This window comes from Cnephaeus nilssonii (genome assembly GCF_951640355.1).
Source record: "Cnephaeus nilssonii genome assembly, chromosome: Y".
In the NCBI taxonomy this organism is placed as follows: Eukaryota; Metazoa; Chordata; class Mammalia; order Chiroptera; family Vespertilionidae; genus Cnephaeus; species Cnephaeus nilssonii.
In genome coordinates, this window is record NC_137096.1 from 2,883,866 (window position 1) to 2,902,009 (window position 18,144).

Sequence of the window (18,144 nt, forward strand, 5' to 3'; positions counted from 1 at the left end):
AAATGTATACACACACACACACACACACACACACACACACACACACACACTGAGGGGCCAGATTATTATGCGTTCAGAGATCATAGTAATATGGCCACTCAGTGCATATACATATACTGTATTTGTATCTCAAATGGGTACCAAAAGTATTCTAGACTTTTGCTGGAGATCAACCACCTATTTGCCCTGAGCTTTCTATCAGCCAGTGCAAAGAGGAAAACTGATCAGGTACATGATTTATAATATCTTTGATATCAAATAAATGAGGTACTCAAGAAAAGTACACTGGCCAGATTATTATGCGTTCAGAGATCATAATTATCTGGCTACTCAGTATATATATATACACACACACACACACATCCTATCTAATAAAAGAGTAATATGCAAATTGACCATCACTCCAACACACCAGATGGCTGCCCCCATGTGGACACAAGATGGCCAGCAGGGGAGGACAGTTGGGAGGGACCAGGCCTGCAAGGGAGGGCAGTTGTGGGTGATCAGGCCAGCAGGGGAGGGCAGTTGGGAGGGACCAGGCCTGCAAGGGAGGACAGTTGGGGGCGATCAAGCCTGCAGGGGAGGGCAGTTAGGGATGAGCAGGGCGGCAGAGGAGGGAAGTTGGGGGCGACCAGGCCTGCAAGGAAGGGCAGTTGTGGGGGACCCAGGCCTGCAGGGGCAAGCAGTTGAGGGGGACCAGGCCTGCAGGGGAGGGCAGTTAGGGGCAAACAGGCTGGCAGGGGAGCAGTTAGGCATCAATCAGGCTGGCAGGGGAGTGGTTAGGGGGTGATCAGGCTGGCAGGCAGAAGTGATTAGGGGCAATCAGGAAGGCAGGCAGGTGAGCAGTTGGGAGCCAGCAGTCCTGGATTGTGAGAGGGATATCCGACTGCCCGTTTAGGCCCGATCCCGGTAGGAGATTGGATGTCTAGGAGACCGTTTCCGGTAGGATCGGGTCTAAATGGGCAGTCTGACATCCCTCGAGGGATCCCAGATTGGAGAGGGTGCAGGCAGGGCTGAGGGACACTGCGGCACCCCTCCCCCCACTCCCCGTGCACAAATTTCGTGTACCAGGCCTCTAGTATACAGTATATTATTATACTGTAAATATCCTCACCTGAGGATAATTTTCCATTGATTTTTAGGGAAAGTGTAAGAGAGGGAAAGACAGAGAAAAACATTGATGTGAGAGAAACACATTGATTGGTTGCCTCTGACCAGGGCCAGGGCCCGAGGAGCAACCAAGGTATGTGCCCTTGACCAAAATCGAACCCAGGACCCTTTGGCCTGCAGGTCAACACTCTATCCACTTGAGCCAAACTTCCTAGGGTTCATTGTTTCTGACTGGTTGCTTTTAATAATGTCTGTTTTTTCATGCTGTTGAGCATCCTTATAATCATTACTCTGAATTACATATCTGATAAGTTTCCTATCTCCATTTCATTTAACTCTTCTTCTAGAGAATTCTCTTGTTCTTTCATTTGGGTCCTGTTTATCTTCCCATTTCTTTCTGCCTCTGTGTGATTGTATCTATTTATTAAGTAAATCTGCTCTGAGTCACAGTCCTGGTCAGCTGGTCTTTTGAGTAGTATCTTGTCATGCTTGGTGGTGTAGTCTCCTTGATCTTCTGAGTTTGGTGCCCTAGAAATGCTCCTTGCCTGGGTTATCTGCACCCCTATTATCCATTTCATGGGTGGGCTCAGTCCTTAGGCTGGCTGCCTATGAAGCTCAATCCCAGGCAGCTGTTATACAGGTACTAACAGAACAAAACATGATAAAACAGGACCAAGCTGAATACAACACAGACAAACAGAACAAAAGCTAATAATAAGAACCAAAACAACCCCACCAACAACAAAAAGCGTAAGGAAAGAGAAGATAAAGAAAGAGAAATAAAAGGGAATACTATAATACAAGTGACCAAAAAAAAAAAAGAGAGAGAGAGAGAGAAGAAAATGAAAGGAGAATGTGAAAGAGTATGTGGAGAAAAGGAGGTAAAATGTAAGAAGAGAATATATGTTATCAAATAATAATTTTAAAATGTAATAATAATAAAATAATATATGGAATAGGAAGAGGAAAAATGGAAAAGAAAAGCAAAGCAAAAAGTGAAAGAGAAATATGGGAAGAAAAAGAAACAGAAATGAAGTGAAATCTAAAAATAAAAAGATTATATACAAAGTAGTATTAAAGAACTATGAAGAGAAAAACAATCTCCACAGATTTTGGTGCCTAGATATAAACCCTTTGGATCTCCTAGCTTGTTGGATTTGCTCAGTTGTTGCCCAATACTGGCCTGTTGATGTGCTGGTCACATGCCTCAAAGTTAATTCTCTGGTGCTATCAGTGTCAGTTGCTAAAGCCAGGCAGCCTAACACTTGTCAGAGCATAGTCCTAGTCTAGTTGGTGGGTCCTCTGAAGCCCAGAGACTGTCTTTCTTGGGTCTCACCCTTTGAATGTCCCTGCTCTGAGTGCTCTCCCATCTCCCATGGATCTTCACTCTGAGGGTTTCTGGTACCTATCAGCGTGTGGTTTAAGCAGATGGGTGTTGAAGGTAATGCTTGTAATCTGTAGGAGAGGGGGTGGGCACTTTGTTACTTAGGCAGAGCTGGATGACAGGCTGTACTACTGAGGAGCTTGATCTCCTTCCCTGTAATGCTGTGGAAGGGCTCAAATACACCCCCCCAGACAGAAACCCACCAGGGAGACACTGTTGCAACACCTCATTTCTGTCTGGCTTCCTGGTAGTCCATTGCTGCCACTCAGAGTAGGAGGGGATAAAAAAAAAAATCAAAACAGTCCTAGCTGGTTTGGCTCTGGATAAAGTGTTGGCCTGTGGACTAAAGAATTCGATTGCAGTCAAGGGCACATGTCTGTGTTACCAGTTCCATCCCCAGTAGAGGGCATTCAGGGAGGCAGCCAATCAATGATTCTCTCTCATCATGGATGTTTCTATCTCTTTCCCTCTCTGAAATCAATAAAAAAATACATACTTAAACAAAAGCAAATATAAAAATCAGACCCTCTTGGCACTTGAATTTTTTGCATAGGCCTCTGTCCTTGGACAGGATTTTTGCTGGTCAACTGTGTCCCCTGAGCCTGCATATTGAGCCTTACTGGTACAGATTTGTAGTCCCAGAACATTTGCCTTTCACTGGGTCAACAGCAGAACAGAGTCAATGTGACAGATTTTGCAGGTTTGGCCAGGGTGCTTTTAGTGCATTTATGGAAGTGAGGTAGGGAAGTCCAGTCTCTTTTTTTTCCTCCTAGGCCAGTGATGGCGAACCTATGACACGCGTGTCAGCACTGACACGCGTAGCCATTTCTGATGACATGCGGCCGCATGCCGAGGATGAAACATTTGCTGCTCCTGGGGATGAAACATTTGCAACTAGAGTCTTGGAGTTAATTTTTTCCTCAAAGTGACACACTACCCGAGTTATGCTCAGTTTTTTGGCGAAGTTTGACACACCAAGCTCAAAAGGTTGCCCAACACTGTCCTAGACACACAGACTAGCCTTCCCCCAGCCATCTTGCTTTCTGCACAATGTTCTACCAGGGGCTAGAGGCTCTCTTTGAGTCAATGTTGGTTATACCTGTCAGCTCCCTCCACTCCAAGCTCTGCAGTGTGGAGCTTTGCTGCTTGACCATTCCTCCCAGTCCTAGATTAGGTCAATTGTCCCTGGTGCTGCAACAAAGATTGCTCTTTGCCTGGGCTTTTGCAGTTTGAGCTTCCAAGGTGGACTTTATCTCTACTGCCCACCCAGTGTTACCTGGCTTCCCATTCCCTTCTCTGTTTTCTGAGTTGGGGATACCTGAATGGCTTAGATTCTGTACTCTGTACTCCCAGGGTTGCAGGGGCTCTGCTGCCACAATGTCTCTCCTGCTTACTAGCTGTCCTCTGCCCAGTTAACCCACCCTCTCCTCTTCTCCTTTCTTTTTTTCTGCATTCTCTGTTCACAGTATTTCAAGTCAACTTCACTTTAACTAGTTTTTCATGCCTGATGTCCTGCAGTTCAACCACAAATACTTCTGGTCTTGGGAGCAAGGAGTGGGAGGTTCCACCTATTCTGCAGCCATGATCATTCTTCATTCTTTTAAATAGGGATTTCCAGTTGTCTCAATATAATGCATTTACTCCATGCATTATATCGGCAGCTTTGTCAAGAGGTTTTTATTCGCACTTTTTTTTAAACATTTAATATCCTTTCTAGTGCTATGTAAATTTTTATTATTGATATGGAACTTATTGTGTCAAAAACTTAAATTGTGAAGAACTTCTTTAAATGCCAGTAATTTTATTAGTATGGTTTACACAGGCAGGGTCAGGTGACTGAACAAAATCATATTAGAAAATCTTACCTTCCTCCCCCCTATATAATCTTTAGCTATGTATATTTGTATTTGTATGCCCTCCGTCAGTTTAGAATGTGTGCTTTTGCTTTGCCACTTGGGTATCTATCAGCACTTGTGATACTTTGTTCCCTAATCTTGCTTTAATTTTTTTTCATTCCCTTTTTTAATATCTGGCAAAATCTTAAAAACTTCAGATTTCATTCTTTGAGAAGAGTGTCAGTAAGGAAAAACATACCCTGCTCTTTATTTTTGAAATAGGAATACAATTTTTCTCTTAGGAATATGTACTTGCAGAATATTTTAATCCTAAAAAAAAGTGAGGTTTTTAAAATATTATTTTGTTTTATCTTTTATTCTTCTCTCAAATTCCTTTGATATCATTTAAAATAAAATTCAGCCCTAATCTGTTTGGCTCAGTGGATAGAGCATTGGCCCTGCGACTGAATGGTCCCAGATTCAATTTCTGTCAAGGGGGCTTATACCTTGGTTGTGGGCTTGATCCCCAGTGAGGGAAGTGCAGGAGGCAGCTGATTGATATTTCTATCTTATTGAAGTTTCTATCACTCTATCTCTCTCCCTTCCTTTCTATAAAAAACAATCAATAAAAATATGTTTAAAAATAAATAACATTTTTAAAAGTATAAAATGAAATTCATCTTTAGACCACAATGATTTTATGGTTTTCTTATTTGCAAAATAATTGCGTTCTATAATATTAGTTTTGTGGCTGATGAAAGAGGATGAATATTGTATTTGGATTGCCTTTTCTTGATTCTTTACTTAATGTGGTCATTGAAGATATTTTTTTGAAGTGTATTTATAGAAACTTAGTTTTCAAAGTATAACCAAGTAGGTTATATATAGACTTGAGGCCATGTGCACAAAATTCATGCAGTTGCGGGGTGGGGTGGTTCCCCCTCAGCCCAGTCTGTGCCCTCTCACAATACATGAGTCCTCGGGGGATGTCCGACTCTGCGGGGAGTGGGCCTAAGCCAGCAGTCGGCCATCCTTAGTGCTGCCACAGAGGTTGGAGAGGCTCCCGCCACTGCCGCTGTGCTCGCCAACCATGAACCCAGCTCCTGGCTGAGCAGCACTCCCGCTGTGGGAGCGCATTGACCATCGGGGACAGCTCCTGCATTGAGTGTCTCCTCCTGCTGGTCAGTGCCTGTCATAGCAACTGATCATTTCGCCATTGGGTCAATTTGCATATTAACCTTTTGTTATATAGAATAGGACTATTTTATTCACTTGTGTAATTAAAACAGTAGCCTGTGATGGGATACTATGCATGAATATTTATTTAATCTATAGGAAGAAAATGAGAAAAGAATGCAACACAAAGATTATTCAGACAATGAATCTACATCTTCAAATATGTAAGTAACTTTAAGTGTTCAGTCAATATTTCTGTGCAAAAGGCATGGATTTAATTTTTTTTTTTTTTTTTAAGTTCTGGAAAGAGAAGGAAAGGACCTTTTAAAACCATAAAGTTTGGGACCAACATTGACCTTTCTGATGACAAAAAGTAAGTTTTCCAGTTCTGTTTATGTAAAGTAAAAATAGGATTGCAGGATTAGAAATTTCCTAGTAGTTATGTTTTTGTTTTTTATTCCTATATTTTTTATATTGACATTAGCAAAAACCCCCAGCATTTTAAAACTTCTTTATTAGGTTTTGAATTAGATTTTTTTTTTTTTACTTGAAGAATGCCAGAACATTAATTTTATAAATTTGAAAATAAAAACTATGTGTTTCATTTACATCAAGCATGTCAAACTTGCGGCCCATGGGCCACATGTGGCCCACAACGAATATTTTTGTGGCCCAGACATTATAATGGTATGTAAAAAATGTTTTAATAAAATTTGCTACTTAATTTTTACAACATTCTGTTATACATTATTATTAATAACGAATTACAACATTCGCTAATGACTGATGACTATAATCATGTTGCATTATTTCCCTTATGCGCCTTATGCACAGGTGCACCATTTCTCTCCACTAATACCAGCAGCGAATATTTTAGCAGCCGATTGCCAGGTCATTAGTCTTGTACTGACTTGTTTGGTGTGCGTAACAGGAAATATTTCACTTTCAGAGAATAAGAAAAATACGTTTATTTGCGTTATGCTTATTAATTTGTGCAGTTATTCAGTGTCTGGTAAGTTAATGTTCAATAAAAAATAGTATTTTTTATTATTACGTTCTATTATTTTATGTTAACGATTACTCATGTATTTCAGCCCTTTGTATTCTGCATGTCTCTATCAACATAAACCTACGTTTCTATGAAAATTGAAGCTCTTGTTTCTTTGTGGCCCACATAAACTTAAACCTTGTTTATTTGGCCCATGTTAGCCTTTAAGTTTGACATGCTTGATTTACGTGATTACAATTTTTTTGTTTTTGTACAATTATCACTCTATGTGTTTGAACTTCTTAAAAAAGGTTAAACTTTTTAGCACTTTTGACTTTAAAAGTATAATACTTAGAAATTTAATGTTTTCTGGTCAGATCACAAGATTTTTAAGACGCAGCTAATTCTCATAAATATTTGTAGCAAAATTAAACTTTTTTTTTCTTTATATTGATTAAGATATTACATATGTGTCCTTATCCTCCCATTGGTGACCCACCTCCCCGGCTCATGCACTCAATCCCCTGGTGTCTGTGTCCATTGGTTATGCTTATATGCATGCATACAAGTCCTTTGGTTGATCTCTCCCCCTAACCCCACCCTCCCCTACCTTCCCTCTGAGGGTTGAGCATCTTACCGATGCTTCTCTGTCTCTGGATGCAAAGTTAAACTATTAATCTGTTATTTTATTTCAGGTGGAAGTTGCAGCTGCATGAGCTGACTAAACTTCCTGCTTTTGTGCGGGTGGTATCAGCAGGAAATCTTCTAAGCCACCTTGGTCATTCTATTCTGGGCATGAATACAGTTCAGCTATATATGAAAGTTCCAGGCAGTCGAACACCAGGTTATTTATATGGGCTAACATATCTTTGTATTTCAAAAGAAAGTGTTAGTCAAATGTGACACATTTACACAGTTTCTTTCTGTTTATAATTATTTTATTCAAAAGATCTTTTAGTTCTTTCTTATAGGTAAAGATATTTATAATTATTCTTATAATTGATCGGAGAGTATTAATTTGTGTCTTTAACTTTTTTATATATAAAACACCAAAATTGAAAAATATAACTTGAGAAGGAAGCAATAAACCACTCAGTGAGTGAACTATATTAAGGCATTATAAAAGGGTTTGACTTGATCTATTGATTGCAAGCTGACATTTTTCCAATTTTTTTCCACTGTAGTTGCATTAAGAACTATATCATATTATATGAATTTAATATTTATATAATAAACGGCTTTTGGTTTTGTTTTTAATTTTTTTAAATTGATTTCAGACAGGAAAGGAGAGGGAGAGAGAGAGAGAAACATCAATGATGAGAGAGAATCATTAATCGACTGCTTCCTGCACGTCCCCTACTAGAGATTAAGCCCGCAACGTAGTCATGTGTCCTGACCGGAATTGAACCTGGGACCCCCTGGTTCATAGGTCAACACTTAACCACTGAGACACTCTGGCCGGGCTATAATAAAAATTTTTATTGAAAATACTTAAATATGAACTGATATATTCTCACTTCTCATTTTACTACATTTAAAAAAATTACAAATGTACATCTTTTAAAGCTATTCTACAATGAGATAATACATATTTTGTCTTTAAAAATAAAAATATGTGCTTCACAAATATGTATTAACAAATACTGCTACCAATGTATGGGCATATTTTATTTAATATGTTAATTGGTTGTAAAGTATATAAAGAGTTCTGTTAGCCCTGACCAGTGTGGATAGAGCATTGGCACCAAACGGTCAGGGGCACATACCTGGGTTGCAGGTTTGATTCCTGCTCCTGTTGGGGCTTGTGCAAGAGGCAACCATTCAATATGTCTCTCTCACATTGATATTTCTCTCTCCCTCCTTCTCTCCCTTCCACTCTAAACTATCAAAGGAAAAATATCTCTGGATGAAGATTAACCAAAAAAAGTTCTGGTTTTTTTTACTTGATGATTTCCTTTCACATTTCATTGCACAAAAGGTTTTTGCTAAATGAAAATATTCCGTGCATTGCACTGAGGTTTGAAAAATGGTACTAAAGCTACAGTGCTGCAAATGGTTGAAGGGATGGACATCTAGACTTTTGTTTAATTTTTAATACCACACAGAGTGTTTTAAGCAGCTTGATAGTACTTGCAGTGCCAAAAACATTGTCTTTTGTATGACTATACTGTGTATTGTTTTGCAATGTAAGATTGTTTTGTTTTTTAAAGAATCATCATAAAAATTGCAAAAAAAAAATTTAATGACCAATGACAGTGGCTGATGGTTGTTCTCATTCAAAAAAAATTTCAGTCTCAACCCTGAGTGCTAAGCCATAAGTGATCAGCTTCTTTTTCTGACAAAAATTCATGAAACTGATGTTCATTAAGTCTTTGAGAATGGCACACAAAAAAGTATTTTGCATAAAGTATGTGCCAGTGAATAATAACATAATTAACCATAGACATTAAGCACTTTACATTTTCATAAACTTTGTTAATTTATCCAAGTAAGGCTTTTGTCCATTCATATTTTCCCACCGTTAGTTGTAATATATCTTAGCAGATGTACCTTCAATAATATTTAAAGATTTTTCAGTTTCTTAGAAAATATTCTCACTTGTTATGGTCCTGTGGAGACCACTTACAGAGGTGAATTCTTTTTAAAAAAATATATATTTTATTGATTTTTTTTACAGAGAGGAAGAGAGAGGGATAGAGAGTTAGAAACATTGATGAGAGAGAAACATCGATCAGCTGCCTCCTGCACTCCCTACTGGGGATGTGCCCGCAACCAAGGTACATGCCCTTGACTGGAATCGAACTCGGGACCCTTCATTCCGCAGGCCGACGCTCTATCCACTGAGCCAAACCGGTCAGGGCCAGAGGTGAATTCTTAAGTCACTTCACATTTGGTATTGACTTCTCAAGGAAACCAATTACATAGTATCCTACCTAATAAAAGAGTAATATGCAAATTGACCATACTTCTGCTACACCCACAAGCCACACCCACCAGCCAATCAGAGCGAGTATGCAAATAAACTCAACCAAGATGGCTATAGCCACAGAGAGCAGGAGGGAGGCTTGGGTTTCCCAGGCAACGGAGGAAGCCAAGATTTCCGCCTGCCCTTGCTGGCCTAAGCCTCCACTCAAGGCTACAAAGTTTCAATTATAGAAGATACACAAACCCCAAAAGAAATGTCTGCCGGCCATGGAGCAAGCAGGAGGCTTGGCTCCGCTCCAGGCTACAAAGTTTCAATTGTAGAAGGAAAATAAATTCCAGATACCAGGGTCTCCGCTTGGGTCGCCAGGGGGCGTGGCCGGCCTGCAAACCACCACAGGCCCCTCGCTCAGGCCACCCCACGCCCCAAGGGAACCCCCACCCTGATTCGGGACACCCTTCAGGGCAAACCAGCTGGCCCCCACCCACACACCAGGCCTCTATCCTATCTAATCAAAGAGTAATATGCAGATTGACCATCACTCCAACACACAATATGGCTGCCCCCATGTGGTCAAAGATCCTGCCCCATGTGGACACAAGAGGGCCGCCACAAGATGGCCAGCAGGGGAAGGCAATTGGGAGGGACCAGGCCTGCAAAGAAGGGCAGTTGGAGGTGATCAACCTTGCAGGGGAGGGCAATTAAGGGTGACCAGGCCGGCAGAGGAGGGAAGTTGGGGGCAAACAGGATAGCAGGGGAACAGTTAGGCATCAATCTGGCTGGCATGGGAGTGGTTAGGGGGTGATCAGGCTGGCAGGCAGAAGCGGTTAGGGGCAATCAGGAAGGCAGGCAGTCAAGCAGTTGGGAGCCAGCAGTCCTGGATCATGAGATCCTGGATGTCTGACTGCCCGTTTGGATCGGGTCTAGACGGGCAGTTGGACATCCCTTGAGGGGTCCCAGATTGGAGAGGGTGCAGGCTGGGCTGACACCTCCCCGCTCAGTGCACAAATTTCGTGCACCGGGCCTCTAGTTAATAATCTGTTGACTTGTCAAGAGACAAGAAATCTGCTTGAAGTTATTTTATTTTTGAATTGCATATTGATTCTTCCAACATCTTCATTGAGTAGTCTTTCTCAACAAAATGATAACAGTCTGGAACCATTTTATTTTCTCTAGAAGTACCCACTGCAACCAAACCTGATTTAATTAACTCACGATGTATAAACTGTTTTTCTTGCCTGGCTGGAGATTTCATTTAGTCATGCCTTAATTTTGTTTTAGTTTTTGTGAAACAGTTTTGCTTTGATGAAATACTACATTTACATTTTTAAATTTTTCTGTCTATATATATTGTTAATCCTCACCGGAGGATATACTTTCCATTAATTTTTAGAAAAAGTGGAAAGAGGGGTGGGGAGACAGACAGACAGACAGAGACAGACAAACATTGATGTGAGAGTGACACATCTATCTGTTGCCTCCTGCATGAGCTCTTAGGGGAGCCAGGGACTTAACCCACGACCTTTTGCTGCACAGGCTGATGCTTCACAATGGCCAGAGCTGAGATAGACATATTTTAATGAGCACTTCATCTGAATTTTTGTTGTGCATTGTAGTCTTTTAGCATAACAAGAACATCACTACTTTAAGTACATTGCTTTCTTATCAAATGGAAGGAAACATTCACACTTCCACATGTTTTTTTTAAAATGTGTTTTTTGTTTGTTTGTTTTTTATTGACCTCAGAGAGAAAGGGAGAGAGAGATAGAAACATCAATTTTTATTTCACCCATTTCTGCATTCATCAGTTGATTTTTGTATATGCCCTGACCAGGAATCAATCCCAGAACCCTGGCATATCGGGATAACACTCTAACCAACTGAGTTAGCTCCTCTGGGTTTTTGATGTACAGCTAGATATAGAATCCACTGGGTAGAATTTTTACTTCTAGGCTATAGTTGGAAATTCACTTATGAATTGGCTGTCATTGTAGTTAATACTAAGCAAGAATTTTTTCCTCTCAAGTTTTTTCTTCTTCTTATATATACCATTAAACTGGATCTATTAAGATTTATTTTAATTATCTCATTCAATTTGGAAGACTTGTAAAAGAAAGTATTGGAAAATGAAATAATTCAAAGGAAATTAAAAACACCTTTTTTCTTTAAAATTTGGAAGGCATATCAATCTTAATAGTATATGTCTTTGTCATTTGTGCCTAAAAGTGCTTGAACTTCTTTATTTTTTCATTTATGGATTTCATTTAACTCTAAAAGTATTGTTGGCATATAATACTATATTAGTTTTATGTGTTTCAACGACATAGTGTTTCAACATTTAAATACCTTACGATATGATCACCACTTTGAATCTATTAATTATCCGTTCAATTACTACAGTATTATTGATACATTCCCCTTCACCTTTTTTATTCATGCCCCTAACATTCTACCCTCTAGCGATCAAGAGATTGAATTCCTTTCTATGATGGATATAAAATTAGTAATGTTAAAAAGTGAGTTTGTTTTTATCTTTGGGTGTTTTTTTAAATTTCACATATAACTGAAATCACACATTATTTGACTTTCTTATTCTGATTTATCTTATTTAGCATAATATTCTAAAGGTACATCCATGTTGTCAGAAATGTCAAGAGGTCCCTCTTCATTGCTGAATAATCTAATATGTGTGCGAATGCACACATGTGTGCACATTATATTTTATCCATTTATCTATGGATATCTGAATTACTTTCATCTTGTCTTACATATGTAGTTATTGGTAATTTTTTGACAAAACTTCATACTGTCTTCTATAGTTACTGCACCAATTTATAATCCCACCAGCAGTGCATGAGACTTACCTTCCTTCCACATTCCTGCCAACACTTGTTTTTCTTTTTTTACTGATTAAGGTATTACATATGTGCAACATTTGTTTTTCATTGTTTTTTTTAATAATAGCCATTGTGATAGGTATGAAGTCCTATTTTGTAGTTTTGATTTGAATTTCTCTGTTGATCAGTGATGTTGAGCAAATTTTCATATATCTACTGGCCATCTGTATGTCTTTGTTTGAGAAATGTCTGTTCATGTCCTCTGCCCATATTTTGATGCGATTATTTATTTTTTTGTTAATGAATTGTATTAGTTTCTTATATATTTTAGATATTAGCCCCTAATTGGATATATCATTTGCAAATACATTTTCCAATTCAGTAGGCAGTCCTTTTGTGGTATCCATCACTGTGCAGAGGCTTTGTACTTTTTATTTTTTAATATATCTATTTATTTCCATGTATCTGTCCAATTTTCCTAATAGCATTTATTGGAAACTGTCTTTACTCCATTGTATATTTTTTTCTTTGTCTTAAATTAATTGACCATATAAGTAAGGGTTTACTTCTGGATTGCCTGTTCTTTTCCATTGTTCTATGTATCATACTGTTTTGATTATTATAACTTTGTAAAGTAGTTTAAGGTCAGGGTAAATATATCTCTTTGTTCTTCTTTCTCAAGATCACTTTGGCTATTACTCATCCTTTTGGTTTCATATAAATTTTAGAACTTTTCTAGTTCTGAAAAGAAGCCATTAGTATTTTAATAGGGATTGTTTCAAATATGTAGATTACTTTGGGTAGTATAGGCAATTTAGCAGTATTAATCCTTGCAATCGGCAGATTTTCTTCATTGTCTTACAGTTTTCCGAGTGCAAATCTTTTACCTCATTGGTTAAATTCCTAAATATCTTATTTTTTTGATACCATTGTAAATGGGATTGTTTTCTTAATATCTCTTTCTTATTGTTCATTCTTAGTGTACAGAAATGTGGCAGATTTCTGTATATTAATTTTGTATCCTACTACTTTATGAAATTTATTACTTAATTCTGAAGATTTTTGGTGAAGTCTGGACTTTTCAATATGTATCTATTGTTGCAAATAATGACAATTATTTTCCAACTAGAGGCCCGGTGCACGAAATTTGTGCACGGGGGCGGGGGTGTCCCTCAGCCCAGCCTGCACCCTCTCCAATCTGGGACGCTTCGAGGGATGTCTGATTGCCTGTTTAGGCCTGATCCCAGTAGGATCAGCCCTAAATGGGCAGTCGGACATGCCTCTCACAATCCAGGACTTCTGGCTCCCAACTACTTGACTGCCTACCTTCCTGATTGCCCCTAAATGCTTCTGCCTGCCAGCCTGATCACCCCCTAACCATGCCCCTGCCAGCCTGATTGATGCCTAACTGCTCCCCTGCCAGCCTGTTTGCCCCTAACTGCCCTCCCCTGCAAGCCTGGTCACCCCTAACTGCCCTCCCTGCAGGCTTGGTCCCCCCCTCAACTGCTCTCCCCTGCAGGCCTGGCTCCCTCCCAACTGCCCTTCCCTGCAGGCCTGGTTGCCCCCAGCTTCCCTCCTCTGCCGGCTTGGTCACCCCTAACTGCCCTCCCTTGCAGGCTTGATCGCCCACAACTGCCCTCCCTTGCAGGCCTGGTCCCTCCCAACATCCTTCCCCTACTGGCCATCTTGTGGCGGCCATCTTGTGTCCACATGGGGGCAGCCATCTTGTGTGTTGGAGTGATGGTCAATCTGCATATTACTCTTTTATTAGATAGGATAGAGGCCTGGTGCACAGGTTGGGGCTGGCTGGTTTGCCCTGAAGGATATCCTGGATCAGGTGGGGGTTCCCTTGGGGCGTGGGGCGGCCTGGGTGAGGGGCCTGTGGTGGTTTGCAGGCAGCCCATGCCCCCTGGTGACCCAAGTGGAGGCCCTGGTATCTGGGGTTTATTTATCTTCTACAATTGAAACTTTGTAGCCTGAGCGGAGCCAAGCCTCCTGCTTGTTCCGTGGCGGCAGCCATTTCTGTTGGGATTTATGTATCTTCTATCATTGAAACTTTGTAGCCTTGAGTGGAGGCCTAGGCCAGGAAGGGCAGGCAGAAAGCTTGGCTTCCTCCATTGCCGGGGTAACCCAAGCCTCCCTCCTGCTCTCTGTGGCCATAGCCATCTTGGTTGGGTTTATTTGCATATTTGCTCCTGATTGGCTTGTGGGTGTGGCTTGTGGGTGTAGCGGAGTGGTTGTTAATTTGCATATTACTCTTTTATTAGATAGTATTTGCCTTTGTTTCTTTTTCTTGTCTAATTACCATGGCTAGGTAATTAGAGTAATTGAATAATAAAGGGTGGGGCAAAAGTGAGTTTACAGTTGCTCATATGAAAAACTAATCCTACATAATAAAAGGCTAATATGAAAATCGACCAAACGGCAGAATGACTCGTATCTGTGACGTACACTGACCACCAGGTGGCAGACACTCAGTGCAGGAGCTGCCCCCATGGTGGTCAGTGCACTACCACACCTTGAGTGCCACTCAGCCAAAAGCCTGGCTCACAGCTGGTGAGCGCAACAGTGATCATGGGAGCCTCTCCTGCCTACGTCAGATATCCCCTGATGGCTCCTAGACTGCGAGAGGGTGCAGGCCAGGCTGAGAGACCGCCCTCCTTCAGTGCACAAATTCCATGCACCAGGTCCCTAGTCTATAGTCTAGATAATAAAGAGGTAATATTAAAATTGACTGTCACACACTCGCACAAGATGGCCGTCCCCGTGTGGTCACAAGATGGCCTGCAGGGGAGGGCAGTTGTGGGCGATCAGGCCAGCAGGGGAGGGCAGTTAGGGGTGACCAGGCCTGCAGGGGAGGGCAGTTGGGTAGAACCAGGCCGGCGGGGTTGGGGGGAAGTTGGGGGCGATTGTGCCAGCAGGGGAGTGGTTAGGTGGTGATCAGGCTGGCAGGCAGCAGTGGTTAGGGGCAGGCGGTTGGGAGCCAGCAGTCCCGGATTGTGAGAGGGATGTCCGACTACCAGTTTATGCCCAATCCCACAGGGCAATCAAACATCCTCCGAGGGGTTCCAGATTGGGAGAGGGTGCAGGCCAGACTGAGGTACACCACCCCCCCACCACCACCACCACCCCCATGCAGAAATTTCATGCACTGGGCCTCTAGTACTAGTAATAAAAGCCTAAGTGACCCTTAGGGCAGAATGACCAGAACGACAGTGTGCTCCCACAGGGGGAACACCTCTCAGCCAGAAGCTGGGCTCACAGCTATTAAGTACTAAAGGAGCAACACTAAGGAGCAGTGAGCCGAGAAGTAAGGAGCAGCGAGCAGGTGGGCAGTAAAGAGCGAGGGGTCCTGGTCTGCAAGAGGGTGCAGGCCAGGCTGAGGACCTCCCTGCCCCCACAGTGCATGAGCTTCTTGCTAATAATTACACAAGAATAAACTCTATGTTTCATGTATTCCTGACTGACTATACACCAACTTTTGCCCAACTCTGCATTGTTGAGAGTGAGCATCCTTATCTTCTTCTGATTTTATAGTAAAACTTCCATCTTTTCACAGTGTGCTGTTAGCTATCTTAACAGTATAGCCTTTATTACTTTGAGGTAAGGTTCCTCTTACCCACCTTATTGATGGTTTATTTTTTAATAAATCTTTTTTGTTCAGAATATTACAGAGTTCCTCTTTTTTCCTTCATAGCTCCCCTCCACCCGGTTCCCACCTGATCCCATGCCCTTACCACCGCCCCCCCTCACCCCCAACACTGTCCTTGTCCATAGTTGTAAGATTTTTGTCCAATCTCTTCCCGCACTCCCCACACACCCTTACCTCCAAGAATTGTCAGCCCTTGATTCTATTATATTTACCAGTTTATTCTGTTCATCAGATTTTTTATTCACTTGATTTTTAGATTCACTTGTTGATAGATATGTATTGGTTGTCACTTTGTTGTTCATAATTTTTATCTTTACCTTGTTCTTCTTCCTCTTCTTAAAGAATACCCTTCAGCATTTCATATAATACTGGTTTGGTGGTGATGAACTCCTTTAGTTTTTCTTGTCTATGAAGCTTTTTATCTGACCTCAATTCTAAATGATAACTTTGTTGGGTAGAGTAATCTTAGTTGTAGGTTCTTGCTATTCATCACTTTGAATATTCTTGCCACTCCCTTCTGGCCTGCATAGTTTCTGTTGAGAAATCAGCTGACAGTCCCTTGTAGGTAACTAACTGTTTTTCTCTTGCTGCTTTTAAGATTCTCTCTTTGTCTTTTGCCATTGGCATTTTAATTATCATGTGTCTTGGTGTGGTCCTCTTTGGATTCCTCTTGTTTGGAATTCTCTGCAATTCCTGGACTTGTAAGTCTATTTCTTTCACCAGGTGGGGGAAGTTTTCTGTCATTATTTCTTCAAATAGGTTTTCAGTATCTTGCTTTCTTCTTCTAGCACCCCCATAATTCGGATGTTGGTATGCTTGAAGTTGTCCCAGAGGCTCCTTACACTATCTTCATATTTTTGGATTTTTTTTTTTTCTTTTTGCTCTTCCATTTGGGTGTTTTTTGCTTCCTTGTATTTCAAATCTTTGACTTGATTCTTGGGATCCTCTAGTCTATTGTTGAATCCCTGTATATTATTATTTATTTCAGTCAGTGTATGCTTAATTTCTGACTGGTCCTTTTCCATTATTTGTTTTTTTGGGTTTTTTTGTTTTTGTTTTTTTTGGCATTCTCACTAAGATCCTTGAAGGTCTCACTAAGTTCCTTGGAGGTTTCTAGAAGATTCCTGAGTGACCTTATAACTATGGTTTTGAACTCTATATCCAGTCGTTTGCTTTCCTCCGTTTCTGTCGTTTGTGACCTGTTTCTTTGTCTCCGCATTTTGGCTGCTTCCCTGAGTTGATAGAGTGGCTTTGTGTGCTAGGTGTCCTATAGGGCCCAGTGGCTCACCCTCCCCAGTTACCTGAGGTGGACACACTTGGTGCAACCCTTTTTGGGTGTGTGCATAGTCTTGTAGTTAAGCCTTGATTGTTGTTGGTATCACTGGGAGGACTGACCTCCAGGTCAATTGGCTCTGAGGATCAGCTGTGTCTAAGATGGGAGAACTGCTGTGCTGGAGACACCCTTATGGGGCAGGACTTGCTTAGTGAGGCTTTGGTGCTCACTGAGTCTGCCCCTGAGTGTGTCTCTTATGGATGTGAGGAGTTGTAATCTGATGGTCCCACTCTGACCACTGGGTACACTGGCTCTTGGATCTTCAAGGAGGTGCAAAGTCAGCCACTGCCTGAGGCCACCCAGCAGGTGCTATAGATCTGCAGATTCCTCCTTTTTGTTTGGGGTTTGGAGGTGCCTAGATGAGTCCCAGCTGTGAAGCAAGGCAGGCTACTGCTGCCAAGCCTTGGGCCTTCTTTTGGGAGCTTTGGAGCTCTCTGACCCAGCTGCAGCTTGTTAGGTTTTATTTATTTATTTACTTTAATTTTATTGTTTAAGGTATTACAAAGAGTAGTACATATTTCTCTCTTTCCACCACCCTCCTCCCACCACTGACCTCCCCCCAGACTCCCCTACCCCCGGCACTTGCCCTCGTCTCCCAGCCCCCAGTGTTTTGAGTCTGTTGGTTGTGTTTATGTGCATGCATACAAGTCCTTTGGTTGATATCTTACCCCCCACCCAACCCGCCCCTACCTGCCTGCTGTAGTTTGACAGTCTGTTCGATGCTTCTTTGCCTCTGTCTATTTTTGTTCAACAGTTTGTAATGTTCTTTATTATCCATAAATGAGTGAGATCATGTGGTATTTATCTCTAACTGACTGGCTTGTTTCACTTAGCATAATGCTCTCCAGATTTATCCATGCTGTTGCAAATGGTAAGAATTCCTTCTTTTTTACAGCAGCATAGTAT

The 18,144-nt window shown here is 41.3% G+C and overlaps 1 protein-coding gene across 6 annotated transcripts in view; it reads left to right on the forward strand.

Annotated features, from left to right (window-relative positions):
* Nucleotides 1-18,144, forward strand: part of LOC307096475 (lysine-specific demethylase 6A-like) — a 269,094-nt gene that overhangs the window by 227,415 nt on the left and 23,535 nt on the right. For all 6 annotated transcript variants that reach the window (XM_079766141.1, XM_079766142.1, XM_079766143.1 and 3 more), the window contains 3 exons: nt 5,665-5,729; nt 5,804-5,878; nt 7,189-7,337. In XM_079766141.1, coding sequence (XP_079622267.1) covers nt 5,665-5,729; nt 5,804-5,878; nt 7,189-7,337 — 289 coding nt within the window. The remainder of the gene's footprint in view (nt 1-5,664; nt 5,730-5,803; nt 5,879-7,188; nt 7,338-18,144) is intronic.